Source organism: Hemicordylus capensis, chromosome 5, assembly GCF_027244095.1.
Source record: "Hemicordylus capensis ecotype Gifberg chromosome 5, rHemCap1.1.pri, whole genome shotgun sequence".
Taxonomy (NCBI): Eukaryota; Metazoa; Chordata; class Lepidosauria; order Squamata; family Cordylidae; genus Hemicordylus; species Hemicordylus capensis.
The window spans coordinates 112,690,323-112,713,952 of record NC_069661.1 but is presented as its reverse complement, the minus strand read 5'-3'; the positions used below and the strand labels follow the sequence as shown (position 1 = coordinate 112,713,952).

The following is a 23,630-nucleotide window of genomic DNA, read 5'->3' as shown; positions in this document are numbered from 1 at the left end:
AAAAAGTTGGAAATCCCTATATTATAGATGGAGTGAAAAGGTTATTGCTGGGAGGGAGAGAGTGGCTTAGGAATAGGATAGATCTACAATGTGATCTAATACTAATAATTGTGGAGTGCGGCTGGTTTGGATTTCTGGCTAAAAATCCCTAGCTCCCTCCCAGCCCAAATCTTGCCGTCAACAATTGCAGGCAGCAGCCTTGCACTTCATTGACCTGCATATACGCATTGTGCTTTTTAAGTACAGACCCAGGTTAGAGCACAAACTACTACAGGATTTCTTGATACCATTCGAGGGCGGGGAGATGTTACGGCCCAATCACAGCTGCGCTTAAGTCCTGACTGTCTCCCTTATTTTCTATGGGCAGCTTTCGTTTCTCATGTGGGGGGGGGTCTGAGAAAAGGAACCGGAAGTCATGTCGACAGCGTGGGTCTAGAATCTAAATCTATGGGGAGTCTGTTTCAAACACAGTGTAGTGGGTTGGTGAGTTTGCCTCGATCGGCTTGCTGTACTGTTCCTTTCTTGCTCCGGCGACGCCTGCTGGGAATCGAATGTACAGATAGGAAAAGGAAAAGAGTAAAGAGCTATTGTATAAAACGTTCTCTTCAGGTTTCTATTTTAATGTCGCCATATGTGGGGTAATTTTGCCGGGTGCAGGATTCTGCTTTGGCACCATACAGAAAGAAAAGACCTTTTTAATGTTTACATTTACCACCATTACCATCACCACCACCTTTCGACCGCTATATGCCTTGCCTTCTTTCCATCCACGCAGTGGTGCCATGCACCTTCGATTGGGAACCGGAAGTGTCAGTTCCATTGTATCTTCGGGTCTTTGAGAGTCAGGAGTCAGCTTTCGGCCCGCAAGGGAAAAAAATTGCTTGTGTTAAAGATGGAAGCGCTTCCACGTTCGGGGGTGGCGGTGTTGCTTGACCGAAACCCGACAATCCCACCTCCCCACTGCCCGCATGGTGAGTCGGCTCTTGGAGCTTCGGTGTTTTCTCCCATTTTCTCTCACTGATATCATCGGTGAGCTATAGGTTTGTAACTTAAAACCACTTTAGTTCTTTGATTATTATTTGATTAACTAAGATAATGATGATGATAACAGCCGCCTTTAAAAACGTATTAATACTGCACACGATTTGGCTGAATACGTTTAAATCCCATTTATTTCCATGGGAGCGATGCAAATATGTATTTACTCTCTTTATACCCCATTGACTCTCTTTATACCCTATGAGTTATTTAAGTGTATCTGTTTGACACGCAGCAGTTCAGCTCTGAAGAACTGAACTGAAGAGTTGTCTTGCTATGTATTTTGCATATTGATACCCTAAGCTGCCTTGAGTACTTGTAGAAAGGGGATATTAAAATGTAGAGAATAAATTATCGATTCCTTACATGCAGCCTTTCCTGTAGCATAATGTTAAAATACTTAATAAAAATAGAGCATCAAAGGTGAAAAAGGCACCCCCTCCAAAAAAAAAAAAAAAGTCACAACAGTAAAACCAGATTCTGACTAAGTAAGGTAAAGTTGTGCCATCGAGTTGGTGCCGACTTCCCTGGTGACCACAGAGCCCTGTGGTGTTCTTTGGTAGAATACAGGAGGGGTTTACCATTGCCATCTCCTGTGATGCCTTTCAGCATCTTCCTATATCGTCCAGTATAGGTGTTTTCTATAGTCTGGCAAACATCCCCACGGGGATTCGAACCATCAACTTCTTGCTCCCTAGGCAAGTTACTTCCCTGATGCCCATAAGTAGAAAATACAAAAATAAGCACATATGCAAAACCATTACTAAATACAATTTAAAGTGTCTTGCATTTCTGTCTTTCTGTGTTATGGTAAAAGATGTATCCGGATAAAATCTGCCTCCCTATATATCTCTAAAGTAATGTATTCATTGGGAGTTGTTATTGTTTGTTTGTTTGATTTCTATACCACCCTTCCAAAAATGGCTCAGGGTGGTTTACACAGAAAAATAACAAATAAATAAGATAGATCCCTGTCCCCAAAGGGCTCACAACCTAAAAATTTCTTATCATAGTTCCTTTACCCCACCAGGGACAGCTTTATTTTTTCCAAGACACACAAGCAGCTGTGTTGGTCCATTAGAAAAATTACATACAGGGATATTAAAACATGATGCTTTTATTAAGACCAGCCAAAAATCATACTGTATGTTGCTTTGCAGTGCTTTTTTTGGCGGGGGGGGGGGTATTGTTTTTAAAAGGTGCTGGTACTCTTACCTCAGTGCTGTGAGGGTGTTTTTAGAGCCTGGCGCCCCTGTGTGTCACATGCACAGGGGGTGTGGCCAAGCTCCAAAATAGGCCAGCGCAGGGCTCATGCAAGACTTAACTGAAGTCAATTTTAAACTGTTTAATTTCCCCCCCAGAGATTTTGTGTTGTGTAAATTCACCATTTTTATTCTGTTTCCAACTTTGTACACCGCCTAGAGATCAGGCAGTATAAAAATATATGATATATAAAGCAAAGCCCTCCCGCTGCTGCAGTCCTTGGCAGGATGTGAGTTTCTGGGTATGGCATCGAGTGTTTTAGGAGCTTGGCCACGCTACCGATAAGGTTCCGGTACCGTCACATACTGTCACAGAAAAAGCACTTCTGCTTTGTCACTTTTGGTTCAAAATCTTATATTTCCAGTATTTTTTTACATTCAGTAAATTCCTCATGAGGGCAATTTGTTTCCGTTCCATATTTCTCTTCAAATAACTCAGCACATGGGATTTCTTATACTGTTATCCCTTTGATACACTTAATAATCTTTTGTTAATACTTGTTGATATTTTAGCTGTAGTTATGGGCTTATATTCCATCAACTTCCTTGGGAGCTAGGTACTACATACCTGCTTTCTTTGTAATATTTTTGCTGAGAGTCTCAAACATAATCCATTACTACTATCAATTACTGCAAAATTGTGTGGTCTTTCTCCATCACCACATCCTGCACATACACCCTTAGCCACAAAATATATTTATTTTCAAAGCTTTTCTCATTCAGGGCCTGCTCTTCTATTTGCAAAGATTCTTCATGGGAAAGAAGAGGGAAGAAGATTTTATGCTTGTTCTGCTTGTAGAGAAAGAAAAGACTGTAATTTTTTTCAGTGGGAAAATGAAGAGGTAAGATAAGAGGTGGAAATATTTTAATGTACGGTTAAACTATTTTTATTTTTTTTAGTACATTTCTATACCACCCCATACAAAAGTCTCTGGGTGGCTCACAATCTAAAAACAGCCATTAAAACATTAATAAGATTAAAACAATATAAAATACAAATAAACACTCTAAAACCCAAAGCTTAAAAACTATAAACTAAATGCCTGGATAAAGAGATATGTTTTCAGTCCCTTCTTAAAAACATTCAGAAAAGGAGAAACTCTTAATTTCATTAGGAAGCAATTCTAGAATCCTGGGGCAACTCTAGAAAAGGCCCAGTTTCAATTGCCACCAACGAGATGAGCTGCAGCTGTTGGCAGAGCTGCATGCGTTTTTTTTAGCTTCTGAGCTTTTGTGCTCTTATTTTTGTTTTAAATTCTCAACTGCTAACCTGGCTGGAATGTTTTCCTTTTTCTTCTTTTTTACTATGTGCCAATGGTTGTTAGTATCTGCACTTGTTTTTTTAACTAACCATGGCCTTGGAACTCACTGTACTTTTGAAGAAGATAAGACGCTGAAACCCAGGAGCTACACACCATGGGAGCATAGCATAGAAAGGCGGCTTCTAAAGATAAAAAAAGGTGGGGGAAAGCCTTGCTCCTCATCAAACAACTTTTAAAACTAAAATTGGAGGATATATGCATACCCCTGCGAAGAGGAGTGAACCTCTATCTTCGCAGCTTCTTTTATCTGTGCAGTCATCTGCTATTTAGGTGGAGAAGGGCACTTCTGTGCTGTTTAACACCCCAATGAATTCTGAGGTGAGTACCTGCTATCAATCAATGGAATGTCCTCCGGTTTGTGATTTCCATTTGACTTCTGGTGGCAGCAGTGAGGAGGGTGCAGTGAGCCAACCCTCCCTCATCCTTCTGGACCATTCTACCCATTCCCCTGCTCCTGCAAATAAGCAAGCTCCCTACCAGAGACCTTCTTTGGATCCTGCTGAGGGAATTTCTGCCAGTATGGCTCTTCTGGTGCAAGAGTCCCTAAAACTTCTCTTCCATCGTCTATCATTAATAACAGACTATCTAGATGTGTTAGTTACTGAATTGAGGAGGGTTCCTAAGCCCCCCCCCCCAAAGGCCAATTTTGTGGGTTCCAAGGAAACCTCTGCCTTTGCTGATGTTTGTGTGCAGACTGATATTCATTCCAGCACTCTATCTCCCTCATGGAACTTGAGTACTTCTCATAGTCCTAGAGGGGCACCCCCACAGTTAGCCCATTCAACCTTGGTTGACTCTGTACTCACTGAAGGAAAGTCTTGCTCCCAATTGGTTTATCAACCTACCCAACTCATTTTAGAAATCTATCTGAATACAATTAACCAGAATAGGTGGAACTCTAAAGCTCAAATTGCCAAATCATTTGCATCTCTGCTAGCCTTCCAGCACCATGCTATTGATCTTGATTCTTTTTCTGTTCTGGAATCCACTCCGCCCCACATGCTTAGACCTCAGCTCACATTTGAAAGACCTTTGATTCCACAGTCTCTGCTACGCATGGAGAACCATCTGGCTAAATGGGATATCTGGGCCGAGGGACGCAGATTCTCTGCGCCAAGTCAGCTTGTATTTACTAAGTACCTACCAAAAAACTCTGCCATTAAGGGAAAGGGGTGGGGGGGGAGAACTAGTGAAATTGTTTAGAAAAGAGCCAGAGGCAATATATGTTTACTAACTGGGCCAGGCACAGAGTATCTGTGCCTCTAGTCTGCCTCAGCTGTTTTCTCATCCTACCCACCCGCCGGCGGCACTTATTTTTGGCCGGCCAGTCAGTCAGCTGGTCACCCACCCTCCCACCGGCTGCTTCGTCCCGCCACCACCTCCTGCCTGCCATCTAGCCTGACACCTTCCGCCGGCGGGTGCCTTTTCTTGCTGGCCGGTCCACTGCTTCCTCTGGCCCTCTGCTGCGCTTCCTCCTGCCGGCCGACCCACCAGCCGTCCTCCTGGCTGCCATTACTGTTTCCTTCCCCGTCGCTATCCAGGCATCTGTTCGCAAACTCTCGCGAGAGCTGCCACACATGGGATTAGCAACGGGTATGTTTAGGAGAATTATAGATAGATAGATAATTTAATTCCTCTGTAAACATCAATGCAAAAGATGTTTACAGAGTAATATATTTACAGAGAGCCAGCGTGGTGTAGTGGATAGAGTCCTAGACTAGGACCGGGAAGACCCGAGTTCAAATCCCCATTCAGCCATGACACTTGCTGGGTGACTCTGGGCCAGTCACTTCTCTCTCAGCCTAACCTACTTCACAGGGTTGTTGTGAGGAGAAACTAAGTATGTAATACACCACTCTGGGCTCCTTGGAGGAAGAGCGGGATATAAAATGTAAAATAATAATAATATGCCCCCCCCAAACGGTCTGGTCCCTGTTCCAAGGAACTTCCAATCTTAAGTTTTTACCTGCAGAGAAGAAAATAAAGGGAAATGGCAGGGGCAGGGAGGACTGAGAGGCAAAGCTAACAAACTTAGGCTTCACTTCAGTTGGGAATGAACTATACTGATTTCTAAAAGGAAAAATCTGAAATTTATTGTGACTGCATTCTTGAAAACTGTATTTGTTCATTGAACAGGTTCATTTTTATATCCAGTTCTATTTTATATAAATATTTCTGTGAGCTGCTCAGAGAACAATTGTTATGGGGCAGCCACACACAAAGATGATGATTATGATGATTATGTGTTTCTCAGGTGTCGGATGTTAGAATTGCAGCACGTGAAAAATTCAACCAAAGTAAACGTCCCTCATTCTCTCACACAGAAAATGTGGCAAGGTATTGCTTCTGATTATGCACTTACTGTTGGTTTTTCATTTAAATTTTCAGTGTAATTGATAATTTCACATCATCATTTAATTAGATGATATGAAACGTAAGATTAAAGAAGCTATGTATATTGAACATACATACATAAATTAATGTTAAGGCGGAAATGAGAGAGTCAGTTAAATTTATTGACCAGTAATGGGCAAATAAAGGGTTAATTTTGGAGAGCCACTCGTTTCCTCCTCCTTCCCTCTATCCTTGGATTGGTTACTTCAGCTGTAGTTACTGTATTTAATCTTAAGTGTTTTTAGCTGCTTGAGATAATGGTGTTTGAACTGCTGAAATGAAGATCGTTGTTGTTTTATTCATTAAAAGGTCTACTCTAAAGGTCTCTGCATTCTGGCTCAGCCATACTAGAAACCTCTGATTACTTTTAAAAAAAACCAAACAAACCTAAAGGGTTTGCTGTATCACTCTATTGCAGAAAAAAGAACAAAGGGACCTATGACATGTAATAAATAAATAAACAAACACTAACAGATGTATTGTAACATAGACTTTTATGCTGTATAAGCATTCAACTAAATGCATGAAGTGGTTTGGAACAGTGATGGTCAACTGGCAAGCTAGATCTGGCTCAATAAGCAATTTTATCTGACCCTTGGTGATCATAGCTTGATCATAGGTGATTATAGCTTGACATGCAGAAAGCATGTCAGATGGAGCAGTGAAAGCGATTTTTTTTAATGGGGTGTAATCCTTTTTGGGTACCACTGATTCCAGTAGGGCAGAATTGTTAACTCTTTCATTGTAATAAATTGTTCTTGGGAGTGTGGAAAGTGGAATGACGCTGTTGTTGGTTCTGGTTATTTAAATAGCACAAGTGTATATGGTGCTTTACAGGCTGACATAAGCAAAACAAAAACAAAGATCCTTGCCCCAGAGCGTTTACAACCTAGGCAGCCACCAAGGGTAGGAGGGAAAGATAAGTATAACTGAAGAAAAATGCAAGCAAATGCAGTTACATTTATGACTGTATTATAATTGGTGTTACAATGTTAGGTACAAGGAATTTGTCCTCTTGCCACTACCGAAAAGGAAGTTTTGTAGAGAATGCCAGCAGCTCCTGTTACCACCTGAATGGGGAACGCACTCTGGTCATCAGATACTTAGTGATGTTTCAGTAGCCCAGCTGAAAAGGCCCAGCCAGCTCCTCAGTCCTTTGGAGAACAAGAAGACAAACGCACAGTATCTGTTTGCAGACAGAAGCTGTCAGTTTCTGCTAGACCTGATAGTTGCACTGGGATTCAAAAGAGTGCTTTGTGTTGGCACCCCAAGGTATGTCACTGAGCACATTTTGCTCCCAATAATTTTTCTTAACAAAATGTTGTTGGTACCTGGGTGGGCTTTTGGCTTTAAAGGGCTGTGGCTCAGACCACTCGGCACTGCTCAAATAGTTGAAAGGAACTCATTTCAAAAGTTAGAAGTAGGGGAAGGACCTTTGTTTAAATAATGTCACCAGCCTTGTCTTGTTAATAGAAAAGTAGGTGTTTCTGCTTACCAGTAGTGTTAGCAGAGCCCATGGGATGTTTTCCGTATCAAGTGTTAGCAAAGCAAAGCCTTAAAGTGAGGATTCTGTACACCTGAAAAGAGGTTCACCCATCAGTCAAATATTTCTGTGTCTGATGTTAGCAAACAACCAATTGACTAAAGTCTCCAGCTCCCTTGAGCAGCTGAACACATGAAGGAGCAAAGAGGAGTGTGAGACTCCCACAAATGTGTGTGAGACTCGCACATGTGTGATGCTGGATGATTGGGAAGAAGGCTCCCATACAGAGTTCTCACCCAGCCTTCTGCCCTGTACATAGTTTTCTGGGTACAGGGAACGGTGGTGGTTGTGTGGAGGGATATTTAGCTAAGTGAGCCCCCATCTGCAGTCTGTAGTACAGCCAAGAGATGGATTTATCAGCTCAGTGAGAACTAGGTTACAAATAAGAACAGTCAAGGAGACATAGCTGCAGCAGTCAGATTTCTGAGATTTTATGGAAGAGACAGGGCAAGAGACCTGAGGGTAAAGCAGTGGCAGCACTGCCAGCAGGTCCCCAGGTGAGGCTTAAAGTGGGAATGCAGGCCATGGATAGGCAATGGAAACACAAGCAGGACTTGCGTGGGCTAGTGATATTAGTCACTGTTAGGCTCCCTTCCTTGATGCTGAGGGGAGCTAATTACGCCTGTATGGTTTCTTAGGCATGCATACCCTGCCTCTACAGCTGTTTATCATACTCCACAGTTTGAGAAACTATATATGGCATGATCCTGTGTGATATAGGTAAATGTGCACTAGCACACTAGGTTTTGGGCGGTATATAATATGTTAAATAAATAAGTATTGTACATTGGAATGGTTCTGTGATTATTATTTTTCAGGCTTCATGAATTGATCAAATTCCAAGCTTCCCAGAATCAGAAGACCTACATTGACAGCCTTTTGTTAGATATTGATTTCAGGTAAGGTTTTATTAATAATTTGATGCTCTCTTTAGAGTTCCTTCTTCTCTAATTAAAAATTCATCATTTCAAAGCTTCTTCATTATATACCCAATATATAATTTTGTATGCTGTGTAAATGAATTGATAAATTATTTTACCACTAAGGCCAGGTATTAATACCTTGTTACTCATTTTATAGAGAATTTAGCATTTAAGTCGTTTAGATTGTATTGTGCTTGTAGCCGTGAAATTTCTGATACTGGTTGGCCAAGCTGGTGTGATGGCATGGAATGTTTTGGAAATTCCACCTGATCGGGAAAGAAGGCTGTCAAGCTATCTGAGAGAAGGGGAAATTGTCAGTTTTGGTGGGATTAAAACTTCAGAGGCTCTAGGAAAATAAATAGCATTGTGAGCAAACTGAAGACTAGGAGAAGTCCCAGAAGTTAAGGAACCTAAATGGTGAGGGAGGCAGGGGAGGGTGCAGAATAGGCAATGGACTGAAAAAGAGAAATGTAGCTGTCAGCTTGAATAAAAAGGCAGAGGATATAGGCAATTTCACACTAACTTGAACTGCTTGACTGCAGGCTTCTGTTCTCTTTGAATGTAATGGAAACAATTACTTTTACAGGTATTCTCAGTTTTATACGGAAAGGGACTTCTGCCACTATAATATGTTTAACCATTATTTCTTTGGTGGAGAGGTAAGGGCCAGCAAAGGTCTGTGAAAGTTCTATCAAAACTACATCTTGTGCAACACACCAACTTACAGAGAACATATTTTGCAATGAATGTTGGGAAATGGTGACTAGAAAAGTATAATTGTGCTCTTGTCTAGAATGCTGTCTAACCATAGGATGTTGCAGGTTAGAGAATGCAACTTCCTCTGTCTGCATTGCAGTATCCTTTGGAACCCACATTCAGTTGAATTGAAATACAGGGTGTTGGGGGAGACCATTGAGGCAGAGAAGGGCAAATACAGGGAAACTGCTCAGGAAGATGCTTTAGAATGCTTTCATAGCCGATACAATACTCCCCCACCTTTATTCTAATATATATTTTGTTGATTAACAGAAATTACAGATGTAGGCAAGACAGTTTGTCTGAAGCCAAAAGCCAAAAACATCTTGCCCATATCCATAATATCTGTTAAGTTAAACAACAATAAATTTGTATCTTTTTGTTATCTGCATCCTTCTGGGATCCAGATAATACTTGTACAGGTGGACCTTGATATTTGCGGGGGTTCCGTTCCATGGTTCTACCGCTGATACGGAAACTGCGAATATTTCTTTATTCTGTATTATACCGCTGACACGGAAACTGCATTAGGGCAATGTGATCGTGGGGATAAGGTTCCCAGTGGGCAGAAAATGGTCAAAAATTGGCTAGTTTTTGGTGGGGAAATGAATAGTGGGAGCTCCTTATCATGTTTTGCTGCTTCCCCTGAGTTGCACTGTGCCCCAAAAATTGCTGCTTTTTTTTTTTTTTTTTAAAGACAGGAGCCGTTTTTTGGCTCGAACAAAATGGCAGCCTCTGACCCATGGATATGTGAGGTCAGCATGCCTACCACCACCACATACACACAGACATGCCGAGGTCAGGTGTCTATTTCCCAGCAGATACGCAAATCCACAGATATAGAATCCGCAAATAATGAGGTCTACTTGTATTAAGTATTGTTTGAAGCTTTAAAAATCCTCCACCACTCACATACTTTCTCTCTCTCTCTCACACACACACATAGTTTATCGAGGACCAACTCTAATTTAAGAGTCCTTGAGTTACAACTGCAGTCTGTTATTGGAAGATATAAGCATAGTATAGACTTTGTTTGGCACCAAGGCCATGTTAAATGCACACAAGCTAGAAAGCCACAACGTTGGTAATTATGACTGTGCAGCATCCAGTGGAAAAGTAAAACTTGCTACCTATTATTGCAGCTTAATGGAGAGATCTCCATCTAAAAAGGATGAGTAGGGTAGTTATCCTTTATTGTGGAGGATTCATTTTAAAAAACCAAATGTCATGTATCACATATAAGCTGTATGTGGTATTTCATTTCAAGAAATAAAAAAGCAAATTAGCATCTAAAAAGCAATGTATTGTGAGATGACTGGGATTCTGCAAATTAAGTTTGAAACAGAATATTAACTTGGTCTCTTGCAGGTTGCATATGAAGTCTGTCAGGCATTCTTGCAACAAGACAAGGGCAAAGATGTCATAATGGTGACCGATCCTCCATTTGGAGGTTTGGTTGAAGCTCTGGCTTTTAGTTTCAAAAAACTGATTGAGATGTGGAGACCAACAGAGAGGACAGGTAACTATTTGTTTGATATTGGATGGCCATGTAGGTTTTTCAGCAGATTTTTCAAATATCTAAGTTGATAAAATGCTGGCAACTCTAGTACTAATTCCAGATACTTTTAAGTGAACAATTATTATGCAGAAATCCAAGCACTATTTGTGATCAGTTGCAAGCTTTAATTGTCAGATTCATTAACTAGAGCTTCTGTTGAAGACCGGGGAAGCAACAGCCATTACTAAAATATTTGCTAGTGTGTATGATGTTAGGCTGCTTGTAAATGATTATTTTCTGTTCTTTTAAAATGTTATCAAAATTTTATTTTGGTTATTAGATCCTGCCAGCGTTGAGTTACCCATACTCTGGATATTTCCATACTTTTTTGAGTCGCGCATTCTTGAATTTTTTCCAAATTTCAGTATGCTGGATTATCAGGTACGATGGTGGTGTGAAGTTGAAAAAAGCTCATGTTTTATCCCACTTTGTGGAGTCTACTTGTCTGTGGCATGCATTCCACTGCAGTACAGAAACACTTGTCTTTAGTTTGATGGCTTACACTGCAAACGTCTTGCCATAACATCTACTTATGTGTTAAGACATTTTATTTGACTTTTTGTTTCGCAGTTGCATTTCTCCAAGGAAAATCTGAGTGCCACTCAGAATGTATTGGGCTTGCTTTTATTTTCAATAAAACTTAAAAGGGGATTTGATGTGTTCATGAAGGATAAATCTCAGTGGCTTCAGGGAATGCTGGCTATGTTGAACCTCCAGGTTCAGGGACAGTTTGCCACTGTTTAGTTACTGGGCTAATAACAAGATTGGGCTATTGCTTTCACGCCCTGCTTGTGAACTTCCCAGATGCATCTGATAGGCCGTTGTGGGACTTGATGGACCTTTGATCTGATCCAGCAGAGCCCTGTTTATATTATTATTATTTCTAATACTTATATACTGCTTTTCAACAAAAGTTTCCAAAGCAATTTACATAGAAAAATAAATAATAAAATGATTCCCTGTTCCAAAAGGCTCACAATCCAAAATGAAGTATAAAGTAGACACCAGCACCAGCAACTGGAGGGATGCTGTGCTGGGGTTGGATATGGCCAATTGGTCCCCTGCTGCCAACTATAAGGAAATCACCACTTTGAAAGGTGCCTCTTTGGGATATTCTCTCTCTCTCTCTGTGTATATGCAACACATATTTATTTCGAGTTGCTCTGATGACACTTTCTTTTTGGAAAATGCTAAATTAACACAAGAAGCATCTGAGATATTCCAACCGGCTGCAATTCCAGGCCACCCACTACCCTGTCTCTAGTTCTCGCTGACTTGGATGTTCATTGAAAACACTCCTTCCCTTCTCTTTTGCAGTAGTATAAGCAAATACAGTGGCAATAAAGTAGACTCCTAAGAACTAGCCTGGATAGTATTGCTTCAGGCTACAGATTGAGGTTCACCTGGTGGGACAGAAATGTAGGAATAAACAAGAAAAATGTTCATGTGGCACTTCTAGGTCTTTGTGGGGATGGGGAGTGGTTTAATTAGAAGGCATGTGGGGAAAGGCAAGAGTGACACATGGGTCAACCTTAAATGCATGGCTTTGCATGTCTGTCATTTCAATGTCCAAGCTGGGCTCTTCCTGTGACTGAGGGATGCACTATGAACTCTTTGTTATGTTTAATCTTGACACTACTTTTTCCATGCTTCTTTCTTGAACCAGGCTGGCAGTTGAGGTATGCAGGCAGTGTCCCATCAAAAGCTCTAATTAAAGGAGAGCAGATTAAATGGTCATGTTCTTTGTTGCAAAACAACGTAGAGACTAAGTTGTTAGTCTTTCACTGAAGAAACAACTGTTGTAGGGCAAAGCAAAAGCTGTGGAATAAGCTGCTACTGTGGAGTTTCTACTGATGTAAAGTTCCTGCAGTTGACAGTTTTAATTCGAAACTAGCCCCACAAATAGTTTTTCTTGTTGCCAAGAATAAAGGATAGCATACCGAAGTAGAAACTTCTAAAAAAAAAAGAGATAGATGAAATATTTAGAGATGTACATATCAGGCGGTATAAAAATATGAGAAATAAATATTGACATAACTGTGTTTCTTCCAATACTTGTTTGAAACTTGACTTATAAAAAGCTTCTCAGTTGACTTAGACAAGTTTTTCAGTGTCTCAATATGTCTATATTTTCTAGGTGGACTATGACAATCATGCCCTCTATAAACATGGAAAGGCTGGTCGTAAACAGTCCCCTGTCCGTATTTTTACCAATCTTTCACCACATTTGATAGTGCTTCCTGTGGAAGAAGGGTACAGGTAAATATTTTCTCTATATGAATGCAGTCTAACTTTTTTAAAAAAAACATGAAAATAAAAATATCTATGTGTCACATCAGGTCAGTTAGTTTTAACAGTGCATTGTGAAGTAACTTTTGGACTAGACTAATGATTTTAACTGCTTTCTCCCTGCCTGCTAGGTTTTGTTCTGTTTGTCAGCGATATGTTAGTTTAGACAACCAGCACTGTGAAATCTGCAGTTCATGCACATCAAAAGTAAGTGTGTTTTCGGAAGACTTTTAGTGAGCTTTGGTCTTTAACTTTGATTTGTTACAAATGTCTTCTACTTTGTATGAATGCTGTCAAGATGAGAGCAGAACAGGAAGTCCCAGAAAGAAAGTCAAGACTGCAATTCTGTGCCCACTTGGAAATAAATCCTATTGAAGCTGGTGCATTTACTTCTGAGTAAACAAATTAGATTTAATCTCACAACTGGTAAGCTGGAACCCTGACTTTCTAGTAAAATTGGCTTTAACTGGTTACTGAAGAAAATCAAAGGGAAAAAGGAGGAACCTGTGACATTTCACAGTGGAAGAAATGGCTAGTGGGTAGTGGGGAACAGGTGGCAGGCTGCATGCTACTCTTCTCCCCACACCAACAGTCCTGCCACTTGTGCAAATGTGCTGTCCTTCACTGCTGGCAGTCCTGATGGATTAGCATTTGTGTGCTAGCTAAGAGCTGTCTTGTAGAGCAGGGCTGGAGGGGATTAATTCCCCCCTCCCAACTTTTTTGGCCAGTCTATAAACTCCAAACTATTAGTAGAGACCTTGGGTTGCCTGTAGGACACCCTCCCCCCACCCCTTCAGAGTTATCTATATATCAGAGGTAGGGTTTACAGATAAGGATATGATCCTGAAAGATAAAGAGGTCATTCACACAATCAAAAACTGTGTTCTAACTGTGTGTGCTCCCAAACAAGGCTGCGTGGAAGCAAGGTAGGAGGAAAACTTGAGTAGCTTTTCCTCCTACCTTGCTTCAACACAATCACTTCTACCCAGGTTTCTCTCTTATCTTGCTTATACACAACTGAAAATTGGGAGCACGCACAGCTCCCATACCTGGGAAGGACACAGTTGATTGTGTGAATAACCTCAAACTTATGTATACTTTTAATCTTTTTGTGCTATAGCATAGTGTTGTTTGGATGATTTCAGGAGAGTGAGAACTTGAATTTCTGCTGTGTGATAGTTTTATTGGTTTTACCTCTCTCTCTGCTTTATATTATTATTGCTCTTGTTTGCTGCTGTGTTTATTGTTAGGGGTTTTTTTTAAGTTGCTTTGAGCTCAATTGAAAAAGGTGGGATATAATTTTTAATTATAGAGCCAGTTTGGTATAGTGGTTAGAGTGCTGGACCTGGGAGACCTAAGTTCAAATCCCCATTCAGCCATGATACTTGCTGGGTGACTCTGGGCCAGTCAGTTCTCTCTCAATGTAACCTACTTCACAGGGTTGTTGTGAGGTGAAACTTAACTCTGTACACTGCTTTGGGCTCCTTGGAGGAATAGTGGAATCTAAATGTTAAAACAACAACAACAAACCTTGCACATTACAGGTCCTTTAACTGTGCCAGTGCGTGAAAACCTTTGGCTAGATGATCAGAAAGGAATGTACATGGACTCACTCAAGAATCACTAATGCACAGATTTAAAGGAAACAAATGGATTGCAGTTAATTGAAGCACTAGACACAATGGATAAATGATCTATTATATTAATTCTTGTAAACGTGCCTCCGTGGGGATGCGTCCCGGCAACCCAGCGGATTGGCTGGGTGGCGGTGGTGGTGGTGCTGGATTGGCTGGGCAGCGGTTGGCTGCATAGGGAAGTGGCCACTTGGGGAGTAAAGGAAGGAAAGCGGGAAGGAGAAATGAACGGACTGGGGAAGAAGGGAAGGGGGAAGCTGCGGGGAGAGAAAGTGGCAGAGCCTGGCTGGGCAGAGACAAATGCTGTGCGCTTCAGAAGATGCTTGCTAGAGGGAGGGCCAAGCAGGAAGGAGTTGGCTGAACGCTTGGCCGCCCGACACCAGGGACTGGAGGAAGGAGGAGGTGGCAATGGCCAGCGGGGAAAACACAAGCAGGCTAAAAAGTGGGGGAGGGGAGCATGAATGAGAGAGAGAGAAAGAGGGAAAATGGAGGAGGGAGCAATCTGGGGCAGAGGGCTTGTTGGGGAGGCGACTGGGGCTGAAGGCTTGTGGGGAGAGTGGATGGGGGCAGAAGGCTTGGGGGGAGAGCGGGCTGGGGCTGAAGGCTGGGGGGAAGGGACGGGGGCAGAAGGATTGGGGGAAGAGCGGACTGGGGCAGAAGGCTGAGTGGAGTGTATTGCCGCACAGATGCTCTGTGCGGGATCAGCTAGAATATAATATAATATAGAATATATATAGAATCATACAAAGCAACAGCAACATGGATAAGCTCATAAGCCCCATAAGCTTATATAACCTTGAATTTATGAATAAATTTTCAAAGCTGATAAATTGATCAAAGAAAGCAAGACTTGCCCCCTTACAAAACTTCCTGTCTTCTACTTAAAAACCAAAACTGAAATTCAAAGGCAAATCCTAATGACCATTTTAAAAAAGAAAAGAAAATACTACCGTGATGGGTTTAATGATGGGCTGAAAAAGAATAACCTTCGCATGAGTGGGAAAACACACAGCAAGGAAAAAATTGCCTATAGGAGGTTATTGACAACGATGCTGACAAGAGAAAGGACAAGAGAGGAAGGTAAAAACAGAAGAACATAGAAATTAAATATGAAAGTTTAGGAAGTAGTGCCTGAGAAAGAGAAGAAAATAATTAGACTTGTGAGATATAGAGGAGAAAGCAGCAAGAGAAGGGAAGGTGGAGGAAGCCTGGGTGACACTCAACAAGAGGTTTCACTGCTGAGGTGCTCCAGTAGGTAGCCACAGGAATCTGCCCTCCCTGATACCTAGCTTCCCAACCTTTTGTATCTCCCGCTCCCCAGACACTCAAAAGCACTGATGAAGCAGTGAAATAAGAACACCCCACCCTCAGTTTTGCAATGTGAAAAAGGTGCAAGGCCACCTCTTGCATCTATGGACCTCCTGAAAGTTCGCTGTCCAATAGAAAAGTGCCATTCAGCAAAATGTTGAGAGAAGCAGCACTGTCCCATGCCCTTGACACTCCTCAAAATAGGTATAGGTGTTTATTAAACTGCTTTTAAATGTTTTCAATTGTTTTAATGGTTTTAAACTGCTTTAAAATTTGTTTTTGTATTGAATTTTTTAAATGGTTGTTTGGAGTTTTTTGTTGTTGTTTACCACCTAGAGCCTTTGGATGGGGCAGTATTAAAATGCAATAAATACCGGTACATAAAATATTACACAGTCAACATCTTTTCCGTGTCCCAAGACAAAAATAATACATAGGCGAATTAAACCAGCCTTGTCGTGTAGCAGTCACAGAGACCCGAAGCCTGGTGCCATATTTGAGCATGTTTCAGATGCTATATTCTCTCAGGCCTACTACTGCTCTTAAGGTCGCAAACTGAACAAGAGTCAAGCGGGGATATTTGGCTCAAATTAACGGCACGTTACTGACTTTCTCATGACAATCAGTAGGGCCAGTAAGATAAATTTAGTAAAGAAATAATTTTGTCTTTCCAGACAAATAGGTGATTTCAACAGAGGCTCCAGTAAAGTATGAAAGGAAAACTAACTTTATATATAATTAATGACATTTCAAATAATTTTGTTTAAAATCTATGCAAAACTCTTTTTTTCAAATAGGATGGGAGGCGATGGACACATTGTCTTCTTTGCAAAAAGTGTGTAAAACCTTGTAAGTATTTTTAAAAGGCACATTTAACTATGCAAATTGCAATCAAAAGAAGTCATAATCAAGTGATGTTTAAGTTTCCATGTTTCAGTAGTCAAGGAGACAAGGTAGTTTGCCCGTCTCAAAACAAACAACCTTTGCAAATGAATAGGTTTGACTGAACATTCAAGAGATTTCTTCTCTGTTACAGAAGAACATGTGAATTTGATTTTGGTTGCCACTTATAACATTAATACTTAACCCAACAAAAAATACTTCTAACATCCTGAGAAATAATAGGTGCAGTTCACCATAGTTCTCTGGCATACTGGCATGATCTTCCCTTGTTCCAGCAAAGCAGCAGAGTCCTGGCACACTTGGGGTCAAGCAACCACCAACTGGAGAATATGGTGGTGGTGTAAGCTTCCAGTTGCACAGGGACAATTTGCTTCCCTTCTGATCAGTAGAAGCATCAATTATTGTATAGGACATTGCCATAGCCTCTTGATTAAAGGCATGCATGGTGTTTTCTGGGACAAGAGGCAGAGGACACTTCACTGCATTACACAGCTCTCACATGGGGTGCTGCTGTTGTGTTTGGGGCACTAAATCAGACAAATAATTTGATGGTTCTTTCATCAAAGGAGAAATGGATTTGCTTTTGACAGCAATGGTTCCAACATGATTATGAAAGTTGCTTGATGCAAGCCTGGATATCTTTTACAGAAAGAAAAAGAAAAAATTCCATTTTTGGTGGTTGCACCCCATTTATGGAATAGCCTCCCCAGTGAGGTTTGCCTGGCTTTATCACTTTGATCTTTTAGACACCAGGAGAAGACCTTTTTGTTCACTCAGGCTTTTTAAAATTTAAAATTTTGATCTGATTTTAACTGATTTTTTAAAATGTCTTTTAAATAGTTTTGTATTGTATTTTGTATTTTCTTCCTCTTCCCTTCTTGGTTTGTTATGATGTAATATGTTGTGTGTTTTTATCTTATGTTTTAATGTTGTGTTGCCGCCCAGAGAACAATTTGTTATTGGGCGGCTAACAAATAAAGTATTATTATTATTATTATTATTATTATTATTATTATTATTATTATTATTATTATTATTTTCATTTAGTCTATCTCTACTGTATTTGGTGTAAGACTGGTCAACCTTTCTAATTATACAGACAAGGATCCAAATAATTACTTTACGCACACCAGGGTCTAGGGCAGGGCTGCACAACTCAAATGCCCTAGTGGGCTGGAACCAACCACGACATGGTATTTGAGGGCTGAGGTCAATTTTCAGCACATCACTACATATATAAATGAAAGCAGTTATTCGTTACGGGTGGATCTTTTCCTTTTGTCAAGGGACCCACAATTTTAACGAGAGATAGTTGCCAGAAAATAGTCCCTGTTCCTGCTCCTGTTCAGTCACTGTAACTGACCCAAAGGGTAATTGTTCGCCTTTCTAGGGTGCTGTTGTTGCAGGATATTTCTACCTGCGGGCTAGCAAAGAAGTCCCCGTGGGCCAGATCTGGTCCCCGGGCCTTATGTTGTGCAGGCCTGGTCTAGGGCATGCCCAACATGCAGTGTTACCTCTAACAGGGGTTCCCAGATGTTGTTGACTACAACTCCCAGAATCCCCAGCTGCAATGGCTTTTGCTTGTGGGGATTCTGGGAGTTGTAGTCAACAACATCTGGGAATCCAGTTGAAGTGAACACTGCCAATAAGACTCCCCCCCCCTTTTAAAGAACAGACCCCCATGTCTTCTCACAATTTGCTTGTGAAAGTCCCCTCATTTTCAAAAGTTGTTTGCCATGTGGCGTAGGGGGCTGCTGTTTAAGAAACTCAAGCCCAGCATCCCCTTGGGTGCACGGGAGTAATTGCATTGCAGGATATTTGGGCTATTGTTTTACGGGAAAGAAACAGTTTCTTTCCTTTTAAAATAGTGCCTCTAGTAGAGTATTTGGAAGTCTCTCCAGCTAGAACAATAAATATGTGTTCATTATTACTTTTTGCTGAACTCTAAAATTGCTTACTTGTTCTGCAGCTTGGACTCACTGCAGTGTTTGTGATCGCTGTGCTCTGCCAAGCCATTCTTGTAATAATGCTGACACTAGATGTTTTATTTGTGGAGCAGCTGACCATAAACGCACCACCTGCCCTAATCTTCATGAGGCTAGGAGAGTTTACCGGTAAGTTGGTCACGTAGACACATTTGTTTGCTTCTCTCAACAATTAGCAGATTGCTGTGTTACCACGAAGAAGGCAGAGGCGTGGTTCCCAACCTAGCTCTTAAGGAGTAGGGATAATGCAGATATGTGTGGTGACTGTATGTGTTTGCACTTCCAAAGTAAAAATTGCATATTCCCTTTTTGTGGATAAAAGTGTCTCAAAGAGGTAACAAGTCTGAATTTTCTCTCTTGCACTTTCAGTAAAACAAGGTAGTGCAGTAACTTGCTCACACAGTCAGGGTTGGTTTGTTTGTATTACATCTTTCTTATAAAATCCAAAGTGGCCAATTACATATGTAGTGCATAACTATGATTCAGATCTGCACTTTATTTCTGTGTGCACTGGTGAATAAAGAAGATGATGTGCAAATCTTTACAGCCACTAATGTGCATGCAGTGCACCGCAGTGCTTGAGATGCAGTTCTATGGGCATGGGTCCTGATACTTTCCTGCTAGCATGTGTGAAGGCAGGAATGCTACAAAATAGAGACAAATGTAAGTGAGGGAAGATAGAAATTCTTCCCTCTCTCTGATACTATATTAAAATTGCATCTGCTAGAGAAATCATTGATGGCACTGAATTCTACCTGAGTGCTTTTTAAAATAGCTTTTGATAATGTTCTAGGCTTCTGCAAAGTGTGTGTTGGGTTCTGGGGCAGCTTACTATTTAGTACAATTCATATACTGTACTCAGTTTTGCAGATGGCAGAATGCAACAATCTGTGTTTTTCCTTGTTTTGTAGAGGTGGCAAAAAGTCAAGGCAAAAGAAGAACAAGGTAAAAGTGTGAATGCTATGAAAACAGGAGATGGAAAGAAGAAGAATGGCAAGACAAAAAAAGAGCAAGAAATAGAAAAACTTGCTCACTCAATAGTCATTCATCAGACACTTCATGATCCTCACACCATTGTTTCATTTGGTTTTCTACAAATATTAACCTAGGTATTGAAAATTGGCCTGACCATCTTTTGCAACACTGCCCTGTTTATTGAAAATGTAACCAATTTTAGGATCAACAAAATTGGTCATCCAAATCCTTACAGAAGTGCTGAATGTATTCTTATGTATGAAGTCAATTGACATTACACACTATTCAGCATAGTACTCGTGTTATTAAGAATGTAAAAACAATGTAATTGAATCATACTTTATAGATGAAATATATATTATATATTTTGAAAATACTCCTGACTCTTCAATGTCATCTTTGTGTTCCTTCATATGTTAAGTGTCGTTGAAAACAGTGTCCATATCTTGTTAAAAAAAAATTTTTTTTTGAGCCAGCGTGTTGTAGTGGTTAGAGTGCTGGACTAGGACTGGGGAGACCCGAGTTCAAATCCCCATTCAGCCATGAGACTTGCTGGGTGACTCTCGGCCAGTCACTTCTCTCTCAGCCTAACCTACTTTACAGGGTTGTTGTGAGGAGAAACCTAAACATGTAATACGCCGCTCTGGGCTCCTTGGAGGAAGAGCAGAATATAAAATGTTGTTTTTTTTAAAAAAAAGATTCATTATAAAGTAGTTGATAAGGAAGTAGTATAAGTGTGTGTGTGGGGAATGCAAAGTGAAAAGTGTGGTAGTTAATTTATAGGGTAAATCTATAAGATCCCAGTTTAAGTCTGGTCTTAAAGCATGGATCTCACAGGAAAGGGGATAATGTCAGGAATGACAGTCAAGACAGTCAAGTCATTTACAATTCAGTAAATGATCCAGTTTAGGTATGTTTCATATCCATCACATGGCTCCCAGAGTGGTTTCTGTGTCGTTAAGTAAAAGTGAGTTGTGCAAATTGACTGCCTTTGCAATATGTTTGGAGAAAATCCCGTAAACTGCAACTGTCCTGATCATGGCTGTATTTAACAGGATTGAAAGTTGAATAGCTCAGAAATAATCCAACTTCCCCTGAAAACCCTTTACCCCAATCCCAACTTTGTGAGGACTTGCATTTATGCCATTGTTCTGAAGGGAAGAGAAAGTTCCACAGCAGATGTTCAGAAGGATCCTCGTAAAACATAAAAAATGTTTTGGCCATTGACTTTGATAGTCTATTCTGGGATGGTATAAAACTGAATACTGTGTGACATTATTTATAAGTGGTTGTTAGTAATAATCCAGACATGACAGTTAATCCATTATCTTGCCAATAAGTGTGGTACTGTCCAATTGCAATTTGGGCTTTTATTGCCTGTACATACAGTAAACCCCAGTTTGAACACAGGGCCTTGCTTATGAGTAAAGAAGCATAGGATAGACCTGCAATGCTTTCATACTTGAGAGTAAATGCCATTCAGGTTCTTGTAAGTAAACATGCATATGGTTAGGTTGTAAATCTTAACTGATCAGGAGGCAAGTGAAATTAGATTCAGTCATTTCTGTAGATGTATAAAGCTTAAATATTTATTGCACAATATTAAAATATATCCAGTCATAAAGATGTCTTTATAAGGTATAAATTCCTAGTTCATCATTAAACTTAGTTTACCCTGCTTTTCAGTGTATTGTAAAACAGCAGCATAAAACGTGTGTATGGGGGGGGGAGTTGTCCCTCCCCAACACAAAGTAGCAAGGGCAGCAATAAAAGGAACATAAGAACAGCCCTGCTCGATCAGGCCCAAGGCCCATCTAGTCCAGCATCCTGTTTCTCACAGTGGCCCACCAGATGCTGCTGGAAGCCACAGGCAGGAGTTGAGGGTGTGCCCTCTCTCCTGCCATTACTTCCCTGCAACTGGTTCTCAGAGCCATCCTGCCTTTTGAGACTGGAGGTGGCCCACAGCCCTCCGACTAGTAGCCATTGATGGACCTCTCCTCCATGAAGTTATCCAAACCCCTCTTAAAGCCATCCAGGTTGTTGGCTGTCACTACGTCCTGTCAGCCAGCCAGTCCTCTTGGTTGCAGCAAAAACAAAGAATCTTGCTTTAGTGTGAAGAGTAAAATGTATTGTGGCATATACTTCTTCTGGGACTAGAGTCCACTCAATCAGATAAATTAAGTGTTGTCCTCATGTATACAAAATTAAGTATTCACAACAGTACACTAATATGTAATCATGCTATTCAAAGTGGGTTGATATGGGGGGAGGGCCTAAAGAGAACTATATGTTAAATCCGAACAGAAACAAATTTGCTGATAAATTCTAGTTCCACAATTTCAAGTTGGAGCTCCTCCCACCCCCGGTTAAAGTGTGGTCCCGGTCCCGGTCCCGGTCCCGGTGAGCTCAGCAGCACAAAAACAATGAAGGGAAGAAGAAGCAAATACCACGTTCTTCTGTTGACTATAGGACTCATTAACCAGCACACACCACCACCGTGTTTAAGGGACAACTCAAAAAGCAACATCGGGACAGTGGATCAAACCACAAACAATCCTTGGTAAAGAGACAGCGAAGCGTCATTGATCTCGGGCTGGGAAGTCGCAGCCGGTGTCGCAGCACTTTACCCTGCCCCTCGACAACGCAGACAGGCAATTCCGCCCCGTCCTCTCCTCTTCTGCGTCACACACACCGCAGGGTTTTTCTGCAAAGGGAAGTGCTTGATGTTGCTACTTCCGGAAGCCCGGAAAGCGAAGAACTGAAGGCGGGTCTTGTCTTGCTTTTTGCCCGGCGGGAGGAAGGAATCGATCCGGTTAGCCGGCTAAAAGCTGGTCTTGTTGTGCCGTTTCTCAGAGAGATCTATGTGAGGGGAAATAAAAAGGGTGAACGGAGATGAAGCTTCTGCTCTAGAACAGGCCAGCAAAAAGCATAAGAGGTGAAAAGGGGGAAGCAAAAGGAGGAGATGCCGGCTGGGAGAGGAATGGCTAGGTCAAAGCTCGAATCACAGAAAAGCTGCAAGAGGGGGGGAAAGGTTGTGTGGTCTTTAAAACCTGAGAGGGAACAGTGAACACCAAGTGGGGCTTTGTTTCTATTTAAAAAGCAGAATGCATGACTGCCAGAAGTTGAATAGATAGATGCTGCTGTCCCTGGCATTGAGATGCAGCAGTCATGTGCTTCCCGAGTTCCAGGTGTAGCATGAAGGACTGTGTTCCTTTTGAATGGGAGATCGATATTGTCTTTGTAATATTTATCTAATTTATACAACCAGAACACAGTGGCAGGGAAAACACGCCATAAGCAGATATAAAAGTAAAGTAAAGTGTGCCATTAAGTCGATTTCTACTCCTGGCCCCCACAGAACCCTGTGGTTTTCTTTGGTAGGAGGGGTTTATCATGATGCCTTTCAGCATCTGTGCCTAATTTTGCAAATGTTTCCACTAGCTCCTAGGCTGAACCCCATCTTTGACCAGCTCCAACTCTATGTGTATCTCTTTAACCCCAATTTTGACTCAAAAAATGGCTCCAAATATTCCCTCTCCTGTCCTCTGGCTTTGAGGGTATTATTGTCTGGTGGCTGAATTCCTGTTTAGCCATTAGGACAAGCAACCCAGCTGTAATTCTCTGTTGGGAGATGGGGGGAGAACTTGGTACCCCTGACTAGTTTTAAATCTATTTCATGCCAATAGGTTTCTAACTTGCATGTGTACTTCCCAGATATTCCTAATTTTTCTGTTTATTCT

At 41.2% G+C, this 23,630-nt stretch overlaps 2 protein-coding genes across 6 annotated transcripts in view; both read left to right on the top strand.

Moving 5' to 3' along the window:
• The first annotated feature begins 373 nt into the window (after positions 1-373).
• On the top strand, positions 374-20,266 carry ZCCHC4 (zinc finger CCHC-type containing 4). 4 transcript variants are annotated; one of them, XM_053252260.1, is made up of 14 exons: positions 390-483; positions 776-971; positions 3,024-3,142; positions 5,877-5,959; positions 7,013-7,288; positions 8,378-8,458; positions 9,069-9,141; positions 10,607-10,757; positions 11,077-11,177; positions 12,934-13,055; positions 13,217-13,292; positions 16,825-16,876; positions 18,900-19,044; positions 19,827-20,266. In XM_053252260.1, exons 1-14 carry the CDS (start codon positions 448-450, stop codon positions 19,870-19,872), a joined length of 1,557 nt encoding a protein of 518 aa, XP_053108235.1. In that variant the 5' UTR covers positions 390-447; the 3' UTR covers positions 19,873-20,266. The 4 variants fall into 4 exon arrangements, with proteins under 4 accessions (XP_053108234.1, XP_053108237.1, XP_053108235.1 ...); XM_053252259.1 differs by having other exon boundaries at positions 374-971; XM_053252262.1 differs by lacking the exon at positions 3,024-3,142 and having other exon boundaries at positions 374-971.
• Positions 20,267-22,332: 2,066 nt separating this feature from the next.
• The window catches only part of ANAPC4 (anaphase promoting complex subunit 4), a 34,444-nt gene continuing 33,146 nt past the window's right edge, over positions 22,333-23,630 (top strand). The window contains exon 1 of one of the 2 annotated variants that reach the window (XM_053252250.1): positions 22,333-22,825. The gene's annotated coding sequence lies outside the window, so the exon portion shown is untranslated. The remainder of the gene's footprint in view (positions 22,826-23,630) is intronic. The other variant, XM_053252248.1, reaches the window with a different exon arrangement.

Coding starts and splice junctions, on each gene's coding strand:
- ZCCHC4 (XM_053252259.1), top strand. CDS start 632: ATGTGGGGTAATTTTGCCGGGTGCAGGATTCTGCTTTGGCACCATACA. Junction 5,960..7,012: donor CACACAGAAAATGTGGCAAG/GTATTGCTTCTG, acceptor TTACAATGTTAG/GTACAAGGAATTTGTCCTCT. Junction 8,459..9,068: donor TTGTTAGATATTGATTTCAG/GTAAGGTTTTAT, acceptor TTACTTTTACAG/GTATTCTCAGTTTTATACGG.